General features: G+C 41.0%; 1 protein-coding gene across 3 annotated transcripts in view; it reads right to left on the reverse strand.

Annotated features, from left to right (window-relative positions):
- The window catches only part of SMG1 (SMG1 nonsense mediated mRNA decay associated PI3K related kinase), a 97621-nt gene extending 87271 nt beyond the window's left edge, over positions 1-10350 (reverse strand). For 2 of the 3 annotated variants that reach the window (XM_043914412.1, XM_043914413.1), the window contains exon 1: positions 9649-10350. In XM_043914412.1, the coding sequence (XP_043770347.1) occupies positions 9649-9734 (86 nt within the window). In that variant the 5' untranslated portion in view covers positions 9735-10350. The remainder of the gene's footprint in view (positions 1-9648) is intronic. The other variant, XM_043914414.1, reaches the window with a different exon arrangement.
- Between the last annotated feature and the right edge of the window lie 2842 nt (positions 10351-13192).

Here is a 13192-nt window from a genome sequence, read left to right on the forward strand (position 1 = left end):
AGAATTAATTATTAAATTCCAACTGTATAATGAAAGTTAAGCAAGGTACAAACTACCTTCTAACCTACCCCATCTGTATTTAATTCCACTGCACCTTCCCTACAATAAAGGCAGTCATGAAGATTAGATTATTTTTGCTGGTCCACAATTTCAACTGGTATTAAATTCTAAGAGTGTGACTTATAAGATATAGAGAAAAACAACAAATTTAACAATTATATGAGCTTCCAGTCATATATCCTCTGAGAGACTTGACATAAATGCCTTTTATGAAATTTTTATAAGTAACTACACACACATATACACATTGTGGTACTTAAAGAGTATTAGAAGAGAAAAATGAAATTTGAACTTGAGTCTAGGTACATGTACGTAGTCAATTCTGAAACTCTTTGAGGAAGAGATAAAAGAGTGATGTTCTTTAAAATTCCTAATTTGATTCAAATGTGGCAACGTAAGTATCATTTGTATAGCACTTGTTAGTTTTGAAAGTAATTTCCCAAACTTTATCTTTAACCCACACAACCCTATTTTAGGAAAAGCAAGAACTACCTCCTGAGGGACAGCTGGTAACGTCAGTACAAAAGACCTCTATCTTCTCACGCTTAGTACACTGCTGTTTTCATGACACCAATCTCTCAAGACAAATATATGTAAAGAAAAAAGAACTAAAAATGCACACATTCTTAAAAACAAATATATCTCAGAGAAGCATCTAAAACACTCTCGCTCTATTTTTAACTCCTCCAATGTAACTGTACTAAGACAACAAGTGGATTTTTAAATAGACTAAAAGAGGGGGGAGAAGAGCACTGTGATATAAGTTTTATATCTTCAATGAGATTACAATAAAAACACAGGGAATACTAGCATTATAGAAGCTATGCAAGATAGGGCACTTTAACTAAATAAAAGGACACAATCTTTATTAAGCACAAATTTATCTTTAATTCCAGTATTTTCCAAAAAAGAAACAAAATACCACATATTAAAATGATCTCAATATTTCAAATAAGGCCAATTAATCATTTCTAACAGTCAAAAGTCTAACTCAAGTCCTACAAAAACAACACAAACGGTGTCTCAAGGTAGATTTCTCTACAAACCAGACTAATGAAGACACTAAATCCCAAGTTTCATTATCTTACTTTTGGGAAACCATTTTCATTTTTCTTTACATTTATCAAAAGAATATAAGGATAGCAAGAAAATCAATCTGTTTGGAAAATAAAATCCAGGATGTGCTTTCTTTCTGATTAAATACATATTAATTCATCTTTACCATACTGCGTGATACTGACAATCATCTCTGAATCTTTTTAGTCATCTAATCAGAAGGGAGTCCCATTATACAGAGGACAGAAAAAAGTCTGACATCTTTCCTCAAATTAATAGATTTTTCTGCTTAATTTCTGACAAATCTCAGGATGTCAATATACACTCTGTCATTAGGGCAATGAGTCTGAATTTTCAGCATTAGAATCAAAGCAAAGAGACTTAGAGATAAAGTGACATAATTCAGACCAGGATTCCAGGGCTCATGTTATCAGGAATATAAACTACGAAGACCTTCAAGAAACAGAAATAGCAAGAGTCATGAGTTGTTTCAAAGAACTAAATATTCCAAGTTGTAAGTTAAAATTCCAATCACACACATACCATATAGACCACATCTTTTAAAATCAGATTAAAATACTAAAAGGAAAATTTTTCAATTAAATTTAAATAAGAGGGAGGTTTTTTAATTCAAAGAACTTCAGCAGTAAAAAAATAAAATTGTTGTCACTGCTGTCAGAGAAAAAACTAAAATATATCACTATATAGTCCAAGACATGCTTACTATTGAAGCCTCCTGACTAATCAGCAGGAAGGTATTAATATAGATAACATCCAAAAATAAATATCTAGTAAATACTAAGCTTAACATTTTTTTTAAATCTGCATAAATATACATATAATTCAGCCACTGCAGAGCCGGCAATAACTTTCTTGTGGACCTATAAGAGCACTGTCAAGGTTCTTTACTGATTAAAAAGGAAAAAAAAGTAATGCCTTTCCTAATTAAAAAAAAAGATATAGCATAATTTAGGAAACTCCATACCAAAAAGCAAATTACAATTCTGATATCAGAAACTCTTTTTTTTTTTTTTGGCCTCCAGGCTTGTGGGATCTTAGTTCCCCCTACCAGTGATCGAACCCAAGCCCCAACTGTGAAAGAGCTGACCCCTAACCACTGAACTGCCAGGAAATTTCCTGGAAACTCCTCTTCTGAAAAAGATTTTAATAAACACAGAAAGTCTGTAAAAGGTTTTTACATAATAAATATGAGATTCCAGACATACTATGAACAGCAACATTAACTTCCGAGGGAATGATTTCTAACAGGGATACAATCTCCTTTTTTCAAAGGGTATGAAGATTACTATGAAAGAAACTTGTGGATCTTGGAATTTGGGGGTTTCACAGTCATTCCTCAATCAGTAGGCATACAACTGGCAAGAGGTTTGTTTTCTCAGGCATTCTAATGGAAGGCCAAAAGAGGCTCTACCCAGTGCTTAACTTTTTCCTGATTAGACTATTTCAATAATGTATAAACAGATACAACAGATATGGGATAAACTGTCAGTGTGTAAACTAACTTGAAATACGTGCGCAGAGACTTCTCTGGTGGCCCAGTGGCTAAGACTTCCAATGCAGGAGCCCCGTGTTCAACCCCTGACTGGGGTACTAGATTCCACACGCAACAACTAAGATCCAGGACAGCCGAATGAATAAACATGCTTTTTTAATAAATAAATATGCAAAGCATTTCCTCAAGATGGATAAAACTCCATGGCCCTGGTTTGATCTGGCCACCTCAGCCCACTAGAACACTGTCCCTTTGAACTTGTTCCATCAACTTAATGAAGTTGCTGCCTCAGGCTAACCAGGCTATTGTATGAGGAACAGTTTCCCTCAAAATGTCTCCTACTGTAACAGTGTTCTAAGCCCTGAAGTTAACTCTGAACACAAAAATAAACTTGCAGAATTCCATTTTCACATATTTAGATGAGAAAGAACACTCAGATTTAGAGCATTTACTATTTATTGATGCACTAGTAGGGAAGGAGGGATACAGAGGGGAAACTATTATGGAGAAGATACACAAAAAACTCATATAGTGAGTATTATTAGAGAAGTTATTAGAGAAGGCTGCTGCTTCTCACTGAGGGGGTGGCAATTAGGCTGAAACAAGCATGACAACACCCAGGTCAGGCACTCTGAGAAGAACAATCTATGCGGTAGCTACACGCAAGAACAGGACATTCAAAGGCCCTAAATAAGGCAGAAATTAGTCTGGGGAGTGCTTTGGGGCAAGTACACAGAAGCAGCAGAGAAAATAACTCATACTCAGCCCTTGGGGATTTAAACTAGTTGGGGGAACAAAAAAAAAGATTGAAGTGCCTAGCACAGTTAGCTTTCACTGTAGATCTGTAGCAAGATTTGGAAAGGAGTACAGAGGGCAGAGGCAGGGTAAGGATCCCAAGGGAAGCACAATGCTTACATTAGAAAGAGCACGAGAAACAGAGCTACCAACAGCAGGTGCAAGAGGGCACAGAAAGGTTTGTGAACCTGGACCTCACAGGAACAAGTTTAGCCAACAAACTTAGAAGAGTTCCTCTGTGTCCAGGACTCAAATGCCTGAAAAGGTTAATAGTAGATCCATCTGAAACTACTTTCACAAAGCTCTTCAGAGATCCCAAGTTTGTCTATTGCAAAAGAGGAATAACAGAAATATGTTGAAGATGATAAGGTTATCAATCTGCAGAAACCATAAGTTGGTAATAAATTACAAGATAATATTCAAAGATTTCCTTTCTATAATAACTTTAAGGCAAGACCCACGTGTACAGTCTGCCAAGGTTCTGTTTTGGTTTGGTCTGGTGGTGAGGGTGGGACAAGGTGCAGTGGGAAAGGAAGTTATCCAGATGCAAAGTCACTGTGTATCTGTATCTTGATCAGGGTCATGGTTACACAGGTGTATGCATTTGTTAAATTCACCGAATCTACACACGGATAAATTTTTCCTCAAAAAAGTAACAAGTTCAAAAAAGAAGAACTCAAAAAAGAATTCAACTAGGAGAGGAAAAGTACAATCAACTAATACAAGATGGAGCAGAACATAATAAAAACATACATGGTCCAGTGGTTAAGACTCTGCCTTACAATACAGGTGACTAAGACCCCAGGTGCCACAAAGCAACCAAGTCAACGTGCCACAACTAGAGAGCCCCATACCCTGCAACTACTGAGCCCAGGAGCTACAAGTAGACAATCCACGTGCCACAATGGAAGATAACGCATGATGCAAGGAAGATCCTGCATGCCACAACTAAGACCCAATGCAGCCAAATAAATATATTTTTTAAATGTACACAAACCTGAAACTAATATGCTATACGTCAATCACACCTCAATTTTTTTAAAAACCAAGAAAAACAAATATCTCCATAAAAATTTAAAAGGTTATACTCTATATTAAAAAAAATTAATAAGCTGGAGTATTTCATACAGGAGTGAAATCACAAAATGTCTGCAATCTTCCCTGTTAGACCTCTATACAAGAGAGAATATGTTTTACTTCGTAGTCCCCAACATAAAATGGATTTTAAGAAAACTTTAAGACAACCAAAGACAGGTAACCAAAAAAACAAGGTGAAAAGATACCAAACAAAAGACAGCTTGTGTGCATCCATACAGGGAGGTCCACTGGAAACTGTCTCAGGGATTTACTTTAGGTCTCATTATTAGGATGGGCAGAGAAATGCAAATAAGCAAGTACCAAGCAATGAAGGCAAGAAGCCTAAATTTAAAAGCTGTGAGAACTTAATGTTCACGAAAACATCAACCACACTCCATTTTATGTATATGATCATTCCATATAATGTAAGTGCCCTAACCCGAACTGAATTGTGAGCAGGCAAGTATCACTTTAGTGATCATCCTCAATCAACACCAAATAACAAATGAGGGGCTTTTGCTTTTGAAAATTCCATATATTGAGCTGAATACTTTTGTCTGAATTTAAACTATGAATTATAAACAAAGTATTCAGGTCCTTAACAGTCTATCTAGTGTTCAACTGCCTCCTACTGTGGTTACACTTACACACACACACCCCCCAACAATCCTCAATTATGCCACTTCCATGCGGGTAAAACTTCAACGGCTCCCTAAAGTCTTTCCAAACACATTTCCAATATGATTCAAGAACCACAATATAGCCCCACTCCAGCTCTTAAGCTTCATTTCTTATTTGTATCACATTTCGCAAATACCCCATCCTTCTAACCAATCTGGGAATTTTTTTTTTTTTTTAACCAAGGACAGCCTGTATTTTGCCATTACCTACCTTCTTCTATTTTTGAGATCCCCTCCAAATTTACTGACAAAATAGAACAGATGAATTTCATGGCCCCACCATTCCCCACTCAACTGTATAGCTTTCCCTCCTCTGACTCTCCAGGTTTTAAACTGGAAATCACATATAAAAAGAATTATATGAAGAATTATATCACAATTAATATCCATATAATGCTCTACCTTTTACAAAGTGCTTTCTTATCTCCCATACCAACCAACATCCTCCTTAACGACAGTGGCTCTATTAGTTATAAAAATCCCTACAGCATCCCTATTTTCTGAAGCAGAATATTGTCACTGAATTAGAATATTTCAGTCTCTGTCTCTTCATATTTAAAAAACCCTTCAGTTATACTCCCATCTTAAAAAAGAACCAACAAAGAAGAGGGGGAAGGGTTCAGTTTAAAGATACAATTATTTCATAAGGAATATATTTTATTCTATAATGAAAAAATAAACTTTTCCCCTAAATTAAACACCCATACATAATCTCTGAAGCTCCTTAATGTCCTTGAAAAAATGTGGTACTGAACTGGCAATCTTTAAATTCTGTCCAACTAAAGCTCTATTTATAGTTGTAAAATGTACTTCACCATATTATGCATCTATGGATATCTGACAGTACAGGTTCATAAAAGGCTGAAACAGACAACTCTAGTATCAAAAATCCAGCTTCTCACAAAGCCAGACATACTAGTTTTTGGCTTTTCCATCTTCACAGGCCTCTTTCCTATCTTCTGGTCTGTGACAATAGAGAATGAAGGTATTTGTACTGTGAGAACTTCAATCTGTCTACATTTTACCAAAAGTGGAAGCTGTTTTTAATATACAGTTTCATCTTGTTAGAACTGTAGAAAGATCTTAAGTTGGAGCACAGTAAGACACCAATATATATTTGTTAAATAAAGTCTTAAGACTCCCAAGTGTGGAAGTAAAATTATGTGTTTTGGGTTGACCTGAACGCTTCCTCTTATTTGTTGAACTAATCTATATTTGACTCCAATGTCAAATTAATCTTGTCATCTGGAGTATTAAAATGAACAATGTAATTATACACTGAATTTTTCTTTTCCTGGCTGTACCGCAAGGTATGCAGGATCTTAAGTTCCCTGACCAGAGATGGAACCCATGTTCCCTGCAGTGGAAGCCCAGAGTCTTAGCCACTGAACCATGAGAAAAGTCCTATATACACTTAATTTTTAAACAAATCATTCTGATCTCTATCTTGACTGGTATACTTAGAATATTACTTTCCAAAATAAAGTCAAGAAAAGGAGAGACTGGTCAGTGGCAGTAAGACCACTCATTTGCCTAATCCTTCCGAAATGTTAAAGAAGAGTACAGTAAATGAGCCTATAAGCCACAGCTATAAAAATGCTTTCTGCTAAGATGTATGCTTTTAGCAAAGGTGGGCTTGCTCTGTTGCCACATGACACAAGTCTACTCAGCCACCTGGAACACTTCCTGTCAACATGTATGAAGTATCATGTGTGGCCATCACTAACTCAACAGTCAGTTTCCAGACTGACAAACACTGAAAAGAAACCAACCAAAAGTCGCCTTTTTAAAATCCTGCTTTTTAAGAAGCCTAAATTAAAGGAAAGAGAACCAAAAAAATCAGGAGGACTGGCACAGAAAGGCAAATAACTTTTTTAAACCAAAATGATTCTGATGAACCATAAGGAATCTGCTTGCATTTGAAGGTGCTGAGAGAAACGAACCCCCATTTAAACAAGCGGGAAATTGAGCTCCATCCTCTCAGTTAACTGGAGTCTGTCACCTTTCTAAAGTGAAGAGGGAATAGAATAACAACAACCCCAAATTTAACTCATGAAAATTTATGACTTGGCAAACACCTGAGGGTTTTTTTTTTTTTTTTTTTTTGGCTATTTAACGAAACAACTAGGCAATCGTGCAAAGAAATCAAGTTTTGCTATGGTATATTGTCAGTACTTTTCTGTTCTCTCCTCTGAAAAAGTCAAGTATTTCCAACATCCTAATCAATTCATGGGCTCTCAAGGTGTCTCAGAGGTAAAAAAAGAAAACAAAAAAAAGACACGTCCGCCAATACAGGAGACATGGGTTTGTTCCCTGGGTCAGGAAGATCCCTTGGAAAAGGAAATGGCAACCCACCCCAGTATTCTTGCCTGGGAAATCCAATGGACAGAATAACCTGGCATGGATACAGTCCCTGGGGTCGCAAAGGAGTGGGGAACTAAACAAGAATCAACTGTCACCTAGGCAGTAAGTTCTGAGACTTTGTAACAGAGCACAGCTTCAAAGAATACACAGCCTACCCAACATACAGCCAAGAAATAAAGTATTTAAAAGAAGAAAATATGAATAAAATTAATAACCATGTATATATTCCATAACTATATAAGCCACCCTGCTTCATACCAGTCAAATGAAGCCAGGTGATCTCAACCCATAGCTTTAACTATGCTACTGCATTTATTCAGAGCCACAAGCTACAATTTATTCTTTTCCAGAAACTCTAGGGCTATTTGTAAATGGCACTTTATTTAGTCCTCTAAAGGGATACTATGTTCATTCTTTTACATATGCTGACCACAGTACTGAAAAATAATGGAAAACCTGTCAAAGACCTCTCAAATGTCAAATCATGCTCATTTATCATGTAGTCAACAGGTGGGAAAAAAAATTAAATTTACACATTACAACAAGCATATAAACAACTAAGAATGTCAATTACAGATTTAAAAAAAAAAAAAACTAGTTAACTGATTTTATGTGAAGCATGCACAAACCCTAAGTGGCAAAGGAAGAGTAAAACTATGCTTTCCAAACTTGTTTAACTATTTAACATCTCAATTCTAGGCTCAAGTATTAACTTTTAAAGTCACCTGTTCTCAACAGACACAGGATTTGGAAAGGCATATTAAGCAGAATAAGATGTGTACCACTCATTAACCAAAAGATTATTTTTATTTTTCTATCAAGTCTTAAGTGCTACATTCTAACACCTTACTAATTTCCAAACACTGCTGGAATTAAAAGTACCATTAAGAAGCAAAAGTCATCCCAACAACGTGTGTGTCTAACATTTATCTGCCTAGTTCCTGGGTAATCATAACACACGTGTGCTTCAAAATATGAGAGCACAATGAATCAAGGAACCCTAAAATATTACATACGTTTAGGGAGTTCTTCCAGGCACTGGGCGAAGTTCCAATAGTCTATCACAAGCACTTATTCAGTAAGAGAGGTAAGAATAAATCAGTCCTAAATAAGGTACAACTGGCCCATGATTAATCAGAAAGATATGAAAATTACTTTTTTTTTTTTTAAAGTCAATGCTCCTCAAGGAGTTCCCTCGTGGCCTAGTGGTGAGGATTCCCGGCTTTCACTACCCAGGCCCAGGTTCGATGCCTAGGAGAGCAGCTGAGATCCTGCAACCAGCGTGGAGAGGCCAAAAAAAAACAGGGAAAAAAAAACCAAAAAGCAGTCGATTTTCCAAATATTCACTTCCAACTAGGCCCCAAACCTTTCTGAAAACATAACAAATTCTCTACTCCTGTAAACGAGTGTCCGCTCAAGTGTCCAGGAATGAACTGCTCTCCGCCCAAATAACTGCCCCTGCACTTCACTCTTCAGTACCAGGGTCGGTCGGTCCCCATTAACACAGTCACAATCTCGTCTCACGCTCCACAACTACCCTGTTGTCAGAGTAAAGACTCGGGAGTGATGGGTTGTGTGTGTGTGTGTTTTAAGATTAACACGTGGGGAGGGGGGGTGTCACAATAGAGATCGCTGTTAAGGAAAAATCTTTCACGTGAGGGCTGAGCGGGAGAGGGATCAGGGAAGTTAATGGATAAACAGAGAGGACCCAATACTCTCAGGATCCCTCAAACTCAACGCCCAACTTGAGGGGAAGGTGGTAAGTCAACTCACCCCCACAACCTGGTCCCCCTTCCTTCACCCTCCTGAACCCAATTCCTAGGCAAGTGTCTTCTCCCGGGGCCCCGGGTTCTCGACTCCAGCCCCCAGACTGAAGCGCAGGGAAAGGGGAGGCATTTAGGCCTCGCCTCCCAGCGGCCTTCCTCCCCCGACCGGGGCGGGAGGGGACCCAGGAAGCCGCGCCCGGTTTTCGGTGCGGGGGGGGGGGGGGCGGGGGGGTGTGGAGAGCCTAGGCCGCGCCTCCCACCCCGGCGGTCCTAGGCCTCGGCCCGCCCGAGGCGGGGCCCGGGGTCGCGGCGGCGGGCTGGGCGCCGGCTCACCTACCTGGGTTGCCAGTCATTCCAGCTCCGCGGGTATTTGGTGCCGCCGCCGCCGCTGCTCAGCCGAGACCCCGGGGCTCTGCGGCTCATTACCTTCCCCGACACGACATGGCCAAGCGCCGCCGCCCGAAGAAGCGCGAGTCGCCGCCCAAACCGGCCGCCGCCGACACTCCGCTCCGGCCCGGGGCTGAGGAGGAAGCCGAGCAGCAGCAGGAGGAGGAGGCGGCGGAGGGCGGGGGAGGCGGACGGCCGTTCCGGGTTCCGCCTGAGCCCGCAGCGCAGGACGAGGAGGCGGGAGTGCCGCGGCGCGAGGGAGGCGGAGGAAGGGGAGGCGACTTCTCTTCCAGGGCCGTCCGCGGCCCGCGACGCCCGGGCCCAGGAGGAGGAGGACAGTGAGGAGGAGGCGGTGGCGACGGCGCCCCACGCTCACACAGCCACGGCTTCCCCGCCTCCCGGCTCCGCCCGCCGCGCCGCCGCTGCCGCACGGCATCCTGGGAAAGAGGGGCGGTGCCGGCGCCCGCCGGTCCAGGGCAGGGGCGGGGCCAGATCAGAAGGGCGGGGCCTGGGGCGGGGCCTGGGGCGGGGCCGGCGCAGCGAGCGGACTGTCCTCCGGCTGCCTGCGCTAGTCGCTGCTCTCCGCGGACCGCGCCGAAGTCCAGCCCCGCCGCGGGGGATCACGGGAGAGGGGATCTCCGCCACCACCCCCACACGCACACCCTTCCACTTACGCCCGGGGAAGCACCTGACCCCCTGAGGGCCGGGCAGTCAGGTGTAAACCGGCAACCAGTCTAGAGCCTGCGGTGCCCTTGAGGGGGTGGGGGGAGCGAGGGGGCGCTCGTGCATACATACACACACGTGCCTTGAGGGTTCACGTGTGTCCACGTTCCTCACCTTCTACGGTAAAAAGTGGAAATTTTTAAAAAGCGGATTGACCTCCATCTACCCTCCCTCTACCTGAAATGTGCCCATAGAGTTCTGACATCTTGACCGTTTCTTCTCATTGCAAAAAAAAAAAAGTAGAAAAAGCTAATTACTGACAAGCACCAACCCCGATCCCCTGAAAGGTGAAATATGCTCTATCTTCTCACGGTAACACTTGCCCACTTTCCCCAACAAAAAGAGACTGGAGAGTGGGGGTGGGGGGGAGGACACCCTAAGCACTCTCTCCCCCATCGCGACAGTCCTCCCAAAGTCTTCAGTAAATCATTTGATACGTAATGTGAATGCCATGTACAATAAAATTTCAGCAAAGTGCACATCAGACAGGTAACAGGAGTTAAATTTGGGGAGGTTATTCAAATGGATCTTACCCCTGTCTGCACAGAGGGTCTTAACCTATTTTATGTTGCAAGAGAAAAGTGTATATATTGCTTGTGTGATTAAAAATGGTTACCAAACATACTTGAGATTATGAGATATTACTCATCCTCTTTCAACCTTCCACTCCTTCTTTATGCCCACCAACCTCTCAAAAAGTTATGATCCTGCCAGTTTTAGAGGATGGAAAGTTAGATTTTCAAATGCACTTTCTCACCCGCCCCCGCCCCACTTCACCCATCCAGGAAAAAAGAAACTCCTCTGAACTGGGGCTGTTTGACTCAACCCAGAAATTCCCATTAAGTCAGACCTAAGTATGGTCACCCACATGCGTGAAAAAAAAATTTTTTTTAATAAAAAACCTGTGTGAAAAGGAATACATCTGGAAATTTGCCCTGGGTTCCCCCATACTTGCTTGAGGAAGGATCCCACTGTTGTAAAAGGGGCCCTACTCAATCCCTGTCCTCAAGGAATTCTGGAAGTAGGGGGTCAGAGAGATAATCTATTCAATATTATTAGAAATAGCTAAAATTGCTGTATTTGCTCAACCTTGCCTCTCTCTACCATCCTGCAACCCTGTCTCACAATCTGACTAAAAAAGCCCCCTCACCCAAAGCCTTTTCTTAATTCTAAATTTTGAGGATTCCTTGTACCTGTTTTCCTCAGATTGTTTTCTTTTTGTGCTTCAGGTGAGTTCCTGCTCTCCTCTCTGGGACTCTCAGACCCCTGAGCAAATGGCTAATGTAGCCAATTAATCATGTTGATTTCCTTCAACAGTTGATTGCAACAGTGGTGCAGTGACCAAATTATGTCAGTGGTTCAAATTCCAAAATGATTTCCAAAAGACTAATCAGTACCTTAGAACCCTGAGAAAAATTTCAGCAGTCCTCTAACCTTTTCAAATTACAGAACACCAGCAGAGTAATTCAAGGGAGGGCTCTGGGATCAAATTCCAGCTCTGTGTAAAAGCTGGGGGGGGCGGGGGGGAGCGGAGGCTGAGTGCCCCAGGTTCTCATCTGTAAACTATAGATGATAATATTAGCACTGACCTCTTCAGGATGTTGAGAGGGTTAACAGCGATCTTGCGTGTAAAGTGCTTTTCACAGTGCCTGCCACTTGGTAAGCAATCAAAAAATGTTAGCTAAAAATCAGATCCTCCACTTCTCTGAAGCACATGGGCTATTTGGATAATATATGACCAGTGAAGAATGAGAAAAAAAAAAAGTAGCTGGCAGGGGTTGTGCCCAGTTGCTCAAACAATTGCTTTTTATTTATCATTTTTTCCCCTACTGTTTACATAGAAATTATTAACCCTCAAAAACAGTGTTGATACAGAGGAGATGTAAGGACGCAGAAGGTGAATGAGTGTCATTAGCAGCAACTTCCTGGAAAGCAATTTTAAGAGTGTGTATCCAAAGACTTAAAATGAATTCCCTTTCCTCCTAGGAGATTCCTCTCCTAGGACTCTATCCTAAGAAGATATGCGACACTGCAAAGTTATTTTCTTCAAATAAAGATCAGATCATGTGACCATCCTGGTTAAAACACATCAATGGCTTCCCATTCTCTAGATAAAATCTAGACTCATCATTACTAAGAGCCTGTAAAAACTGGCTTATCCTGCATTGCAAACATCCCAGGGCTGCTCATACCTGTGAACAGGATCCTAATAATGGTTCTAGATTTCTTCTTCATAGTAAAATCCTCTCACCTAGGCTGTACCCCAGTTTAAAAAAAATCAGAATCTCTAAATGTAGACTCAGGCATTAATATTTTTAAGACTTCCCCAGAAGATTCTAATATGCACACAAGACTGAGAAACACCATTTTTGAGCACCTAAGAACTAAAAACGGTATGATTCCACCCTCCACCCTTACCTCCCAATATATGTTGGTATAAAAATTCTAAACCACTGGGAAAGAAAGACTTAAAAGCTCAGTTCTCCCATGATGACTATTTGGATAATTAAAAATACATATACATCAAATATGATCAATGTTCAAAACTCTCCAAAATTTTTTCTCACTTCTTTTGGTGGTTCGGCTTCACTGGTTCCATTAGGACTTTTTAATTCCACTCCAAACACAGAGACAATTTCTGTTCCTGAAACACACTGAGCCTCTCCAGTCCCAGAGTTGTGTTTGTTTTTTTGTGTGTTGTTTTTTTTTTTTCTTTTGTACTTGATGTTGCCTCTGCCTGGAATGCCTTTCGTAACTTTGTTCCCATTAGA

This window comes from Cervus elaphus, chromosome 10 (genome assembly GCF_910594005.1).
Source record: "Cervus elaphus chromosome 10, mCerEla1.1, whole genome shotgun sequence".
Lineage (NCBI taxonomy): Eukaryota > Metazoa > Chordata > Mammalia > Artiodactyla > Cervidae > Cervus > Cervus elaphus.